The following is a 16,190-nucleotide window of genomic DNA, read 5'->3' on the forward strand; positions in this document are numbered from 1 at the left end:
AGAGCCGCATCCAGCCTGGCCTTTAATGCCTTCAAGTTATACCTCAAGTTTCCCAGTTAAGTGCTCAAATATTTCCTGAACTGAGAATAACAGCATGGACATAGAAATAATGAAAAAAGCTGATACATAATAAGCAGTCCAACTAACGCTTTCAAAACTGCAACTTCAAGCATATCTTTGCAGAGGTATTGACTTCAATGCAGAATGGGTGGGAATGAGATTCAAGATAGAAATCTAAATGGCATAGTATTTCACAAAAATAAGCTGTGGAAGCCTGTCCATCATGTGTAATGTTTTCCAAGTACAGCAATACCTTTCCTAAGGAAACCCTCCAGTGTTCAAATTTCCTTGATTTTTTTTTTTTTTTTTTAACTAGGTGGATTAATCATGGAATATTTTACTATTCATATATACATGAGTTATATTTAGGAAGCTTCAGTTTTTAAGATCTTGTCTGAGATAAGCACATTTTTTTTAAGTGAGATATATAGAAATCAGTTGGATCATTTGGAAAATTACAGTAGTTTACTTGAGGTACGCTACTCAGATCTCATATGATTTAAAGTGTCAGGATAATACAATACAATTCCGTGATATTTTTAATTTATTCAGTATTTTCTATCTATCACAATAATCTCTTAAGCTTCTCAATCTTCCAAGCAGCAAATCGGGTGTATGTGACTGGTGTCACACTGGAATTTCCAGTTTACTTCTACGCTCCTGAAGTACATGAATTTACTATAATTAACTGAGCCTGAAGCACTGGCAGATTGTTCATGCCTGAAGCTGGCCCTCAACAAGTCCTGAGGTCTGAGCTGCTCTCACAGATTTCTAAACTAAAACAGACTCAAGCGTATTAACAGACTTGAGAGTACTAACGTAGTGTTTATAGATGTTTTTTGGTCTATGCACAGGTCAGTTGAGCCTAGTATTACTTATACTACTTCCATGTGATCTGTGTCTACCCAGTAAATGGCATCTGGCTAACTAACAGAAGATCAATTATAAGAATCCAAACCTCTTCCCAAACTATTTGGGAAAGATTTTATTATCAATGCTTCTCATATTTCATTTGTAATCACATTTTCTTTGCCTCTTTCATTACACGTTAATTGAACAAATTAATAGGGCATTAATCTTCACAAGTTTTCTCTCAAAGGATGAGATGTTCTAACATCCTAACATTCAGACAATTGCAGCCGATTAGAATTTCTGTTTCTGGAAAAGCTCCTTCAGCTGCTGTTCAGTTGTTGCTTCTTTCTGCTGCATCAGCTCCCTGGCTCCTTTGGTCACTCCCCAGCCATCTGGCTTTGACAATGAAGGACAATATGGCCTGCCTGAAGCAGGCTTCAGGTTCTCCCAGTATTCTTTTCTTGCTCTAAAACAAAGAAAAGCAAATACAGCGTTTGTTTCAGCACTTCACAATACTGAAGATATTGCAGCCATTACAAAGGAACCTCTGACTTGCAAAATCAGACTTTATGTTTAGATACAGAAAGATGAACAGAACTATACAAAGAACTGCTGCACTTTTCAAAAGAATCTTTACATCCTCAAAAAGAGCACAGTAAGCTGTCAGTAGTCTGTCAGGTTTCCATTTTAACTTTCATGAATTATTTTCACATTAATTTTTATCAACTTTTGCAGCTCTCCTACTGCCTCTGCATCTCTTTCACTGCTCCCAGATCAGGTTTAATTCCTCAAAATTATTAACATGAAGAAAACTTAAGATGATACTTAGATCTCTGAATTCCGTCTGCTTTATGGACCAATATAAGTCTTTGCAAGGATTGCTTTGTTGTGCCCTCCAGTTCAGATATACATACCTTGCTCTGACCCAGGGTTTAGTATGCATGCTCAGGCTATTGCCCCAGCTACCATGCTTCTCAGAACCTTCTGGCAAAAATCCTCTTTCAGGAGCCAGCTCTTCAGCTATTGCTCGGATGTGATATGGCTCAAATCCACAGCAGCCTCCAATATAGCGGATTCCTAAGTCATAAGCCTTCCTTGCATATTTTTGAACATCCCATCTAGTGATGATTCTTGGTTCCAAACCTGCAAAGACATTCATACCTTGGGCTTCCACAGCACTCCACTTCAGCAGATTTTTAGTGAGAAAAAAACTTACTGAAACTTGCACGCTGTTTGAAAAACTGATGGTAAATACAGATATTTCAACTGTCTAAGCTAGAATTAATGAGACAAAGTTTCCTAAAGCTAGCTTTTAGATTCCATTATGTGCTTCTGAACTATGCTTGTCTTAAGCTTCTTTCACCTAGCAAAACAGGAACCAATATCCAGTGAGAGTGATCAAGCCCTCAGCCACACACTTGCCATTTTGCTAGAGTTCTTTGCTGGAATACTGGACTGTTTTCCATGTTACACTCACAATGTGCAGCAAATAGCTGGGAAATCTTATTCTAATCTGTAAAGGAGATGATGCTGGCTTTCCTGCAACTGCAATAAGCCTGCTCTTTATTAATCAAGAGCACTTAACTTTTTTCCATGACTAGCTATTGGCAGCCAGCTGTTTGCTAGCCCATCCCTTACTTAGTTATATTCCCATCCACTGCTTCATGTCCCTTCCTTCCTTCTGGAAAGTTCTGAGTGCAGAATGCTCAAAAGAAGGGTGCTCCCTTGGTTGTGCTGAGTCATTCTTCCTACTGTAGATCATAATGAGCTGACTGGATGGACAACAAAGTTGAGGAAACACTTGTGGAAGAAAAGCAATAGAAAATGTGAAGAACAAGAAAAAGGACAAGGTAGGAAGGAGGCACAAGAAGTGGCAAAACTGGAAAGAAAGAACGAAGGACTGCAAAAGAAATTTGGAGAAATTGTAATACAGAACGTCCTCCTGCTCCTTTATGCACATCTGTAGAAGATTAACAAGCATGAGGAGAACTTAAAGTCCAATGAGTTGCTAAAGAGACAGGATTAAACAAAAAGCAGAAATGTTCCTCAAAAGAAAATTATTGGTCACAATGAAACTGGTCAAAAGAAAATAAAGTGGCTCATCTCAGAGGGAAAAACAATGCTATCTTAAAATGCTGTTCAAATATAGTAAGTTGATGTACAATCCTGTAGATGTAAGAGAAAGCATCAGAAGAACCACTTCACAATTTCCTCGTCTCTCATACATTATTCAAAAGCAAATTCAAAAATCAATACAAAGTGATGAATTGTAAAAATGCAGTATCTTTCACTCAACTGATGCCTGTATAAACAACTGAACTTCTGGGGAATGGTAGAGGGTGTTGTCTTGATTTCTTGATCATCTACTTGTCACAACCAGTCCTTGTGCACCAGCCATACTCCTCTAAAGAAACAAGCATTGATCTCACTGTGCCAACTGGCCACACATGGGGAAACACGATGATTAAAAAAAGAAGCATTCAATGAAAAGTTGCCACTTAAATCATGCGTTTCCTTTGATTTCTTTTTTTTGTTGTTGTTGTCTTTTCTTATTTCCCCTCTCCAAAGTCATCTAATATTCTATTTTCAATGCATCACTTTTTACAGCACTTATTTTCTTATCTTTACTCAGATTAATTACCTATAGCTTAACTGTTTGGTCACTTATAGTATAAAAAGGTTGATGCTTTCATTGATAAGATTGTAATTGGCTCCTAGATTTAGCCCTTCCATGCATTCACTCTTGAAACAATTGAGAATGCTTTGACTGACCAGCACGCTTCTTTCTAAAACACTGTCCTTGCCTTACTGGTGATTACATAGAAGGGCAGACACAAAACTGGAGAAAGTTCTAATGGTTGATAAACATTTCTGACAGCTGTTGCTGGAGTTTGCCAGTATGAGGTTTTGTTGGCCTTTTACATTTCAAATATCTAAGTGCCTCTTCTGCACACTATCTTTCACATTAAAAAGTTAACTAAGTCATTTTAGTAACCAAACTGCTTATCTGCCATCAAGTGATCAGTTTCTCCTTCTGGACTGAAAGATACTCATGGCATCAAGCTTCTGCAATTGAGTCATGATATTTCTGAAAACTAAAGTCTCACGTAGACTCCATGTAGTGTTCAAGCCAAGAACCACAAGAAACTGAGCAGTGAATCCTTCTAATAACTTGACTGTTTTCTGGGTCTGTTTTATCTTTTTGCTTGCAATCAGAGAAGCCGTACGAAGGAATGAATAGCAAAAATGAGTTCCTGACACTTCAGTATTCTCGAATATTTTCAGAACACCATCATGCTTTTATTGCCTAATGAATGCCTTGTGCTCATGCTTCCAGTTTTCCTTTATTTAAAGAAAGGAATTTAATAAAAAAAAAAAAAAAGATATTCCTGAAAATTGCACCTACTTCATTTTTTCTTCCTACAAATTCAGTTGTTTTATTACCTTATGTTATAGACTGAACTTGAAAAGAAGAGTGTATGATTACTTAAAACAGAGACATTTCTCAAATCTATTTAACAGTATTTTGGTTGACTTAGTCCTCTCATCTTAGGAGAATGTGATCTTTTACACCCCAGGTGTAAATAAGCCACAAAATACAAAAACCTTGTACATACAAAGTGGCTGAGTCTTTCAGATTTCATGAAGTTAATTTCTCCTGAGCACAAGTGATGAAACGTCTCCAAATTGCTTATCCATTTGTTAGCAACATCAAAGAACATAATACTTCTGGTTTCCCTCTAATCTTACATAAGACTGTGACACTTAAGAGACTGAACACTGGTGGTGAATGGAGTTAAATCCAGCTGGCAACCAGTCATGAATGGTGTTCCCCAGGGGTTGGTATCAGAGCCTGTCCTGTATCTTTATCCAGTATATTTAATGATGACCTGGATGAGTTTGCAGATAACACCAAGTAGGCAGGAAGGGTCGATCTGCCTAGAAGTATGAAGGCCCTATAGAAGGATCTGGACAGGTTAGATAAATGGGCTGAGGCTGATGGAATGAGGTTCAGCAAGACCAAGTGCTGCACTTTGGTCACAGCAACCCCACTCATAGCTACAGGCTTGCAACAGAATGGCTGGATTACTGTGTAAATGAAACAGACCTGGGGGTAGTGGTCAACACTTGGCTGAGCATGAGCCAGCAATGTGCCCAGGTGGCCAAGAAGGCCAACAGCATCCTGCCTTCTATGAGAAAAAAAGCAGCAGGGAGCAGGGAAATGATCATTCCTCTGTACTCAGCACTAGTGAGGCTGCACCTTGATTACTGCGTTCAAAACGCGGAATACTGGTGAGTTCCAGTCCAAAGGTATTTTAAACTCTGTGTTTTTTTAAGTCTATTTGTACTTACTTATTTCTTTACTGTTCTACAGTGGTCTTGAACAAGGTTCTTCAGCATGAGGAAGAACTATACATTTAATTGAGTTCAGGTCATAGCGTTTTAACAATTTCCATCAAAATTTCATTTTCAGTAACAGGCTGTAGTATTACTGAAATACTCCTGCTATGCGGATGAACTTAAATCTGATATTACACTGCAAACCCTCTATGCAGAATGCCAGACAGGATAGTGGAGACTCATCCTATTGTATAAAAAGAACATCTTATAGCTTTGGTTTTGATAAAAAACAGGAAAGAAGGAAGTATGTAACAAAAAGCATGTCTTACCAAAGGGAAATTCAGGAAGATCAATAAACCCCTGCTTCCCACAGTCAGGTGTATGGAAAGCAAGTGGTTGAGACATCAGGTGGGCTTTCAGCTTAGCAGCTTGCAAGCCCTCTTTCATCAGTTTCACAGTTTCCAGTACAGTATCTGGGTCAAAATGGCAGTTAACTCCAACAATAGAAGCACCTATGAGAAGGACAATAACTGTTTAAGTCACATATTCCCAAGAAATAGGCAGTGAATGTTTTTAGACACAGCACTCCAGAAGCAAATCAGTCCATCTGCACACCAGCCCTATGAAAAGGCAACTGAGCTGGAGTCAGTCTCAGCTCTCATGTGGCAGATCATACTATCTGCATTTCAGCTGCTCTCCTCTTAACCTTCCAGATGAAGTACCAAGATGAAAAGCATCCACCGTCACATAGGCAATTATCTAACAGCTTTCTAATGCAGGTTCTGCCTTGGAAAAGAGCAGTTCAGGACAGATATAACAAAGCCCTTGTATCATCCGTTATGCCACTATTCCTTCTGTCCTTCCAAGCCAAACCATTCTATGATTCTACTTGTCCTGCAGAAAATACAGCTTTTGTTAGACAAAAAGACAATTTTTTTTCCCCCCCACTGTTTCTCATCCTGAATTTGAACCATACTCCAGAAAGTTTTTAAAACACAGAATCAAATGTTGCTTATGTTTCATAATTTTGAGCCTGGGATTTGGGGCTGTCTCTGTAACCAAAAAGGAATTTGTTTAGAATTTTCCTCTACTCAGCATTAGCTACCAGTGATTACCATTCCCAATCTTGGTTAATATGATTTCTTAGCTGCAGTATTCTGCGTTTTCTTGCTACAAGACTTCCTACAGAAAACTAAACAAAAGTTCTTTTTAAAGACATAATCAGAAGTTATCATCTCCTTCACATACCCCTTCATGTATCTGAATGCCTAAGAAATGTGTTTTGTCCCATACTTTTAAAAACCAGTTTAAAACAGTTTCTTACCAGCCTTCACCAGTTGGACAGCACACTGTCCAGGAGGCACACCATGCATGTCTCCTTCTGGACCAATGCACATTGTAGCTGCAACTGGCTTGCCAGACTCTTTTAGGACTTCAACTGCCCAGACAGCTTCTTCAACATGTTCAAAATACTGCAAGTTATTAAAACAGAACTAGTTTCATTTCTTGGAGATGAAGCATAAACATTAATTCAGATGCCAAATTCATAAGCAACACAATAACATACTCTAACAAAGCTCTGTTGAGTTCACTGACCATACCATTAAAAAATAATATCAGTTGAATGCATTCATTTTTAACTACAAATGTACCTCTGCAATAAGGAAGTCCACATTCTTCTGCATGAAGATATCAAGCTGCTTTCGAAAGACTGCTTTAACCTCTGTTTTGTCCTTGCAGCTTAAGTATGATGGTGTCTGACTAACTCCTCCAGCTACTACAGCATCGCCTTCACTGGCCACTTCTCTGGCAATGTCACAAGCAGCTTCATTCACTTTCTGGCACTGCATGAATACAGATTACGTTAGTTTTACCCCATCAGAGATAAGCATGAAGCTTTAGAGCACAAAACAGATAAAAGTCAAAATCCATAGTAATTTCTTCATATTCATTTACAATTTAAATGTATTTTTAAATGACATTGATTAGAAAGATCAACAAACTTTCAAAAAAGTAACAAATGTTAGGAAACAAATTTCTTGTCACCTCTAAGCTATTATATCATACTATCAAATACTAATAAAAAGCATACTATTTTTAACACAGTTTAAACAATTAAAGCTATAAAAAGCAAATAAATATTTGATATTTAGTACAATTATCTTCATTCTTTCAGAAAATAAGAATTTAAGTGTACATTTTTGTGGGTGGAAGAAAAATACATAGTTATCTCAGCTGATTTTTCATTCTATTTTTAATTTATCTTAGTATTTTGAAATTCATCAAAACATAATATGTTTATATAGATCTATTTATCACTTTATCTTTAAAAAAAAAAAGATATAATTCATTATCACATATTAGCATGGCCAATTTAAGAACATTAAGGCGAAACTTAGCACTGTATATAATTAATTACCTAGACTGAAGACATTCTGATTGGACTCAGAGGTGTCTAGAACAGCTTGTGAAAAAGACACTAAGTTGAGGAAGAAGATTTTTGGAAAGGAAGCATTCGGGATAGATAGCAAGCACTGGTTAGAGCAGGTCTGTTTCTGGCTCATGGTTTATTCAGAAACTTCAGTCTTCTCACAGCTGAAGTGTTTCATGGATGCCCCAGAAGATCAAGCTGTTTTTTAACATTGTTCCTGACAAAGTGACTTCCATTTGCACTGGCACTCACATTTAGTAATTCCAGGATCTGGAGCCATACACTAAGCCAAGCCCAGAGAACCTGATTCTAGAATAAGCAGTGAGTCTTAAAAACTTTGCTGCAAAGCATGTGCTGCACTGGTGCTCTTCCCTCCTATCATTTTGCATGGCAGCAGGTGCTGCAGCATGGCTTGTTCCACAGGCACTGTGCTTCTAGAATAGATTTTAAACGTTGCATCTGTGGAATGCAGTACCTTTACATTCAAAGTAAATTTGGTCATACAACATTATGACTGATGTTTCACACACTGAACAGCTTCTGGGGAATAGAGAGAATGTGGTTGTTTTTTGTTTTTTTTTAATGCCCTTGAGTTGGGATTTCAGCTGTAGTGACAGGAACATTTCCGAACTGCAATGCCACAAGCAGCAATAAAGCATTATTGATAGTATATGAATGAAAACATAGAAACATCCATGATATGCATGCACTCAGTTGGCTGGTCTGAATGATTTAATAAAAATGTAGGGTAAATGTGGCCATATTCTAAATGGATATAAGAAAAATGAGAAAGTACTCATTAAAATGTTTGTTCTGACTACACTTAATTAAAAAGAACCAGCATCTTCTGAATCACTCCCACACCAGTATCTTCTAAACTGTGTACAGTACCTCAGTACTTATGATCAGTGTTTCTCCTTTCCCCTCCTTAGAATATGAAAAATTCTGATTAATTCTACTCAGAATCACTTACATAGAAAATGGCTCCAATTCTCTTATTAACTGGAAAGCAGTACAAGAACTAGGCTCTCAGATGTTTCTTTTATTTAACAGGTTGCCCACATAGATGAGAGCTGATGTCAAATAATGTGATTTGAAAACAATGCTGTAATAGCTCAGCCTGAACCATACAACAGTTTTAGGGTAATAGTGACCTCCCAATTTTAAGCTACAAGTGTTCCACTAATGTCCAGTTTCTGGCCCTGCAATATCTTCTTCCCCGAAGAGTATCTTATCTATTTTCCAGAGGCTAAAGCAGACAACGTGACCAAAGGAGAAGGAATCAGGGAAAACACACTGGCAAATCTTCCAGTCTCAAAGGAACTATCTAGAAATGTTTATGACCAAAGTCCCAGGCGAGCTGAGGCCTACAGTTAGTAAAGCCACTCGGCATCCCATGTGTCCTCAGTGCACAGAGTGAGAAAACACCACCATTGTACTTCTGTTGCTGTTCCAGATTACCCTCATACATGAAGATGGGAATACTGGCCACAGAGCAAACCTTGAATTTTTAGTTATTACTTTATTAAAGAAATGACCTTAGAAAAAACATTCAATACTTTTAAACCGGCTGCTAATTTCTAGAATTCTTCACCATTTCAGCAGCTGATTTGTTTCAGTGAGTGTTAAAGTATTTCTTCCCCTCTGCATCCCCAAATGATTTTGCTCTCTGTGCAAATGATTTTTCCCCATACTCTTCGTACCAAAATTCCAGTAAGCTAGTCTCTTCGACAAGAAAAATAAGATGCGGGTATCCTCTAGTCCCATTTTGTAATTTTGTTCTCCTTTAACCACGTCCTTCTTATTGTTCCAAACTCTGCATCATCTCATTTTTGGTCCTCAAATATAACCAAAAAAATCACTCCAAAGAACATTTAAATTGAATCCACTTACTTCATATCTCCATCAAAGTTTTATTCTACTCACAGTTATTTTCTCAGCTACGTAGTTGCCTCTGTTCTCCAGTTTGTCCTCACTGGCATAAAAGGTGAATGTTTGCAGAACATTGGATCCAGCTCTGAGGAATTCCCGGTGAAGCTGACGAACTAAAAAAAGACAAGAGATGCTTGGTACAGTTATTACTGTTGGTATCCTAAAATTAAATGCTTACTGAAGTAATGTTACTTTGACATAAGTGATATAGTATTTACTAGTAAAGCCTGTGAGAAAGTAGCAATAGTAGTACATGCAGAATTTCTTCTTTCCCCCTCCTCAGTCTTAAACATTAGGTAGAAAACGTAGTTATTCCCTGCTATAAATAAAGGAGGATTTCTATTCAGTTTTCTATCAGCAGATCCAGTTTTGTCTTGCACTTCACCTATCTCCTGCTTTATGCACTCCTTCACATCTCCCAGTTTCACATAATAGAAATGCATCATAGTTCAGGAACGGAAAGTAAAAAAAAAAAAAACACAGCAAAAGCCTGTGAAAGAATGACAAGGAATAACAAGCAAAAAGATCACATGAAAGAAAGAGCCAGTTTCTCAGCTTCCAGATCATGACTGCATTAAGAGGTTCAACAGCTTACAGCACATACAAGAAATCAATTAACCTTTAGATATTGTAAACAAACAAGAGAACACTGACGTTTCTATGGCAAATGTTTGGGGAAGTTTTCCTGATGTCCTGGTTTCTCGTACCTCCTTGCCCACAGACAATCTGTGTCATTAGCAAAGTGTGCGACTGTGTCATAATGAAGCTACTGCCTTCAGCTACAGCAGATACAGCATTCTACAACAGGGAAGCTCAAACAGAAGTTGCTTGTATCAATCACACGAACACATCTGCTTTCAGTGAAGGAACAGTGTCATGTTGCTTGCTTTTCTCTGCTGGTGCAGTATTTCATTTTCAGTAACAGTCTTGGCCAACTGCGGTGTGACTTAATACGGTGCCTGTTTACCCTGCAGTCAAAAAGACCTATTCAGAAACACAGATTGTAGCAGGGCTACAGATCAAAAAGTCCCTGGAATTTGCCTAAGCTATCAGGATCAGATTTCAGTTTTTACAACTTCTACATTAATTCAAAACTTTAATATTTCTGAGAGAATTCTGCTTTCTATAGCATTAAAGTAGAGCATTAATCACAGAAAAAATAGATGTTTCTATATGTTTCTAGTGGTCCAAAGTGGTTTTTGGTTTTGCTTTTTTATTTTTCCATGAGGAAGAGTAGAAAACACTGGTGAAAACTAGCCAGGAAATGGGAAAAACTGAAAAAATTCTACAAATATTTTCTACAAATGCACTGACTTCCATAACAAACAAGCTTTATTTACCCACAGTGTTAGTTTGGTTTTATTTAAAATTACTGCATTCCTGGAAAAAGTCTTGGGCTTTGGGTGAATAAGGACAGTGATATAGATAAACAAATGAAACAGTAAGAAACTTATTTCAAACTGTTACTTACACAGACCCACTCAGGAGTCTCTGTCCACATTTGGAGAGAAAAAATGGCCTTATAAGTAAAGTATCAATCTGAATCTCATTCAATCCCAGGCAGATGTTATTATACCCACAATATTCTGTTACTATTTTAAAGCCTGCAACAGCCTGCACGACACTAACAGAAAACCCCAAACCACCGTGTAAATCATTATGTGACTGCTAGTATATTACTCAAACTATGGATTCCTCCACCATTTGACAAATGAGGTTAAGAGCTACGAGTAGGGCTAAATAATGATTTCAATTCACCACAAATTGGATATTTAACAATAGACAGACTTACGCTAACAGGAGATGGAGAAAGTACATATGTACACTGCCCCATGCAGAGCAGTAGTTCAAATACCTGGTCTGGCTCAGGACAGTTGTCAATCTCATAGAACTTCTTTCTTGTAACAGAGTGAATGGCTTTCAACTTGTCTTTTTTGTTTGTTTGTGGATTTTTTTGCACATGCCTTGCTGCATTCTAAGAACCTCCCCCACCCCCCTTTTCCCTCTTCCCTTACAAAGAGGAGGGGGGCTGTTAGCTGTATGGATTTTGTACCAGCTGGCCCAGCCAGTTGCTCCTTGTGCTCTTTACACCTGCTTTCCAAGTAACATGACTCTTAAACACGCAGCAGCAAAAATCAGTAATGGAGGGGAAGCAACACACCACACTACAAGAAATGAACATATTCCCAGTTGAGTGTATGTTCATAAATCGCCTATAAAAACGTTTATTAAACTGTTGTAACTATTACAGACATAAGCAGTATGTTCTATAGATAGCTACCAGCAAATCAGCAGTAATGCTTAGATGGCTGAGCTCTAACCAGTGACCACTAGGCAGTTACTTAAAGCAGGCCTGTGTGCTCATTTAGCCCAGCTAACTCACCTATGAGAATATTTTTCTACATAGAACGTGTCAAAGAAAGTAAACAGCAAAATTCCACTGAAGGCACATCCAATCCTTTAAAGCACAGTCTGAGAACAAGAATTCAGCATGAAGCAGAATCTCAGCAAGGCAATTAGCACTGTCTGGGTTAAGCCAGCTGATGTTAGCTCATAACCAAAAGACCCTTCCCAGATTGAATCGCTCAGTACTATGTACGCTATTTCTCAGGTGTGACAATTAGAATTAAAAGTGTTGTACAAAAAGGTAAACAAAATGCACATTGACTAACAGAATCTGTTTTAGCACTATTTATGCTAACTAGTCTTTATGCATTACAATCTTTATGCTGTAAGGCACTGTAATTGCTCATTTAGTCCCCCTCCACTGCTGGCAGTTACTCCATTAGACAGGACAGGCAGAGAAAATGATCTTATTTCACTGTAACAGTTGGGTTCTCATCCCCCTTTTCACAGTGGAGGCACATACATTAAATACTCCATTCTCATTTGGTTGTTTATTTAAAGCCACTACTTTCATGAAAAAGAAAATACACAGACAGTATTGATTTACAGCAATATAAAAATCCTAGAATGGTCAAACCCAACAAAACAGAGAGTCACCTGTAGAGCTCTTTGTCACAAGATGCTGTCAGTGATAAATTTGATACTGGCTCGAGGACAGACAGGACAAGTGCATGAGAGAATATTACTGAACACAAAGATACCATATCTGGTTCAAAAATTATTGAAGACAAGAAGCATTCTGGAGAGGTATGACTATATCCTGTATAATGAGGTACTACTCATTCTTCTCCAACCAGCTGCTTTTAGCTGCTGTTACAGAAAGAATATAGGGTAAGTTGAGCTTTAGGTCTACAGATCTTATGCTGTCCTTCACAGTGTCTAATTCTACAGCAACATTTCTATTTAAAAACTTGCTGCAAGTTCTATAAACTAATTATTTTTCCAACAACTTTTACTTTCATTACAGGTAAAACTGACCTGCTTCTGGGTGTTCTACTGTTGCTTCGGGAGTCCAAGGTCCAGCTTTCACATATCCCCTCTTTTCAAGGGCAAAGACAAATCCCCCATCTCCAATCACAATCTCTCCAGCATCCAAGCGCTCTAGAATACCCTGAAGAAAAGGAAAGGTTAATAATTACAGATCTTCAGTTTCGTGGGCATATGTGACTTGTTGTCATATCCTGTATTTGACAAGACAGAAATATCCGTGGGCCACAGAAACACCTTTACTGTAATAATAAAACGTCATCTATTTCCTTCTTGAAATTCTCTTGAAAGAATAGTAGTAGACAGTCTGTTTTAAAAGCCTTCTTTTTCTATGGGAAACACATCAAAACAATATATGTTGATTGCGCCTAATTAGATATATGAGTTTTTGTATTTGATTCATTGCTTCATTGTCCTGTTAAAATTCTCCAAAATGTTCTATGCTATTACACTGAACAGTACTACATGCTGCAAATAGATTACTACCCTAATTCCATAAGATTTCAAGAAATGAATGAATGCAGACAATACATTAACAAATGTAAAAGGTACAGAAAAAATTATGGCTGTATTTTCCTGATGGCACATTTAGTGGTTTAGCAAATGAAATCTGAGGGAGCAAGAAAAGGAAAAGCCTGATGGACAGAGTTGAGAGTTATTTGTGTACTCAGAGTGTATCTTGATAATTTCTCCGCTAATTCATTTATGCTATCACACATATCAGAAAGACAAACATCTACAACTTCTCATCGCTGCTCTTTAGGTGGGATGAGAATATATCCTCTCAACAAGGAGTACCATTTATCTCAGACAGGTCCAGTACCTGTATCTTCAGAGTGCAACCACACCAGGGTTCAAAGCTCTGCGGACACAGTCAGCATTTTTGGTTCAGGGGCTGACATGGCAGTAAGGTTATGGGGCTGCTGTGCAGATATGAGCCTGGCCAAGTACTGGCTTGCAGATCTTGCATCACATTCTACTGCACACTGTGGACTTGCCAAAACAGCAACCTGACTAACTCTAGCATTTAAGAGACTACACAAGCTCCTCATTTGGCAGGACCCGGGCAAAGTTCAGTCTACAATACTGTATCTACAAAACTGAGCAACTTTCAGCAAGCCCACCACTCATACCTCAACAGATGGAAGCTCTGTTGTACGTCCAAGTGTTGGGAGGCTTCATGAAAACTGCAGTTAGGCTGAATAACTCAAATGGGGCTAAAGAAAAGCAGCTGAGGAACTAATGACTGAGTCCTTCCCTCTCCTGCTTGCCAAGGAAGGTTGAACAAAGCCTGCTTCAGAACTTTAATGTGCAGGGAATAGGACCACAGAGGGAAAAACCCTGGAGGTAAAAGCAATTTCAGGTGCTGCTGATTGATTGAAGATGAGGGAATAGATACATGTTGACATCATATGTACATGTTATATTTAAATGCACTACAACACTGACTTTTTTCTTTTAAAAAGTAATTTCTTGGACCTGATAGAAGTTTCCCTTCAGTTATGGCTTTTTAAAACATCACTTTAAAATAATCTTCACTTTTGTCACACTGAAGCAATGTAAGTTAAAACAGTATTATCAGCTGTATTACCAGCTCAGGTTAGTTCAAAAATGGAAACCACTTTTTTGCAGGTTAGTACAGATGGATATTATCCCAATGCACCATCGTTACTTGTCCTCACTGAATGAAATACCTTCATTTCAACCAGCATTTTGTCCTCATTTTGTCCCGTGCAGCTGTGTGTTCATGCCTAATCTAGATCAAAACTAAACCATGTGGTGATCCACTAGTACAGAGATCTGGCATAAAGTAACAGGGAAAAAGAGATGTAAAATCTCAGGCTTTCGAGACATCTTTTCACTTTTCACCACCACGAATGACATTGCGTCACTTAGTGCATTCACCAAAGTGGTCTGTCTACTCACCAAAAGAGAACAAATGATTGTATGAAGATATTTCCAGCTTGCTTAGGAGCGTAACTGAACCACGTCAGCAGTCTGCTTGTTTTACCTATGCCCTACCTTTCCATTGGTGAAGAGAAAGAAAGCGTCTGAAAACTCAGATCTTACCCTGACTCCCTCATTCACAACCAGTTTATGTGAAAGAGCCATAGACACAAAAATGAATGATAACTCCTCTAAGAGCTGTCCTACTGTTAAAAGCACAGTCACGGCAAGAAGGAAGAATGTGTTGCTTCATGCCCCTGCCAAACAGTGACAGGCAGCAGCACTTCTATATGCCAGAGTTTGATTCACACATTGCTAGAAGTTCTGTCTTAACAGGCAGAACAGCTGATGCCAGAATAACTTCATACTGACTAATTTCTTCAGCTGAATGAGAGTGCAAAGGGCATGCATACACTGGGGGTGGTACTCATGTTACACTGCTGGTATTCAGTCCTATCAATCAAGGGAAGAACAGTTTGGGACTTTTAAATAGAGTTGACTGGAAGCAGAAATCCCACCTAATGAAGGTTCGTGCTGACAATATCCAGAATTTCAGTGTGTTGCAAATCTTGTTTAATTTTTTTAATCAAATGCTGTAAAGCTAAATGGATTTGGCGGCTGCAACGTGTGCGTTCCAAGAAAACTAAAATTCTAGGGGCTGGGGCAGCACCAACTTCAATTTAATACGCCCGACTATCCCACAACAGCACCCGATCTCTTTAAGAAGCTCTGCGCCCAGCAGGCATCGTTACCACCTGCCTTTAACCGCAGCCCCACTCCGCGCCCCACCCGCAGGAGCAGCGGGTCCCTCCCGCGGGGTGCACAGCACCGCGCGCGGAAAGGCGCCCTGAGCGCACGGCAGCACGGCAGCACGGCAGCACGGCAGCACGGCAGCACGGCAGCACGGCAGCACGGCAGCACGGCAGCACGGCAGCACGGCCCCTTGCAAAGCCCCGCCGTGCAGCCGCGGCGCGGCCCCCAGCGCTCAGCCTGCGCCGCTCTCCAGATGCGGTGCCGGGAGCGGGGCCAGGAAGGGGCGGGGGAGAGTTACCCTTTTGCCCTGTTTCAGGGTCTTCGCGATCGGCAGCATCTTCCTCGCCCGGGGACGCCGGCTGTTCAACTGCGACCCGACGGCTAGGCACGAAGCGGGAGGCAGTCTCGGCGTTCAGACAGCGCTTTTATAGCTCTGGCGGGAGGCGGTCCGCGGGGCAGCGCTGCGGGTGACACCCCTGGC

General features: G+C 39.3%; 1 protein-coding gene across 1 annotated transcript; it reads right to left on the reverse strand.

The window, feature by feature from the left end:
- Positions 1-341: 341 nt before the first annotated feature.
- LOC125687327 (betaine--homocysteine S-methyltransferase 1) lies at positions 342-16,141 on the reverse strand. The gene is made up of 8 exons (XM_048932403.1): positions 16,008-16,141; positions 13,001-13,133; positions 9,611-9,729; positions 6,906-7,097; positions 6,578-6,725; positions 5,583-5,765; positions 1,827-2,055; positions 342-1,378 (listed from the first exon to the last, which is right to left on the reverse strand). Exons 1-8 carry the CDS (start codon positions 16,044-16,046, stop codon positions 1,204-1,206), a joined length of 1,218 nt encoding a protein of 405 aa, XP_048788360.1. The 5' UTR covers positions 16,047-16,141; the 3' UTR covers positions 342-1,203.
- Positions 16,142-16,190: the final 49 nt, after the last annotated feature.

Source organism: Lagopus muta, chromosome Z (assembly GCF_023343835.1).
Source record: "Lagopus muta isolate bLagMut1 chromosome Z, bLagMut1 primary, whole genome shotgun sequence".
Taxonomy (NCBI): domain Eukaryota; kingdom Metazoa; phylum Chordata; class Aves; order Galliformes; family Phasianidae; genus Lagopus; species Lagopus muta.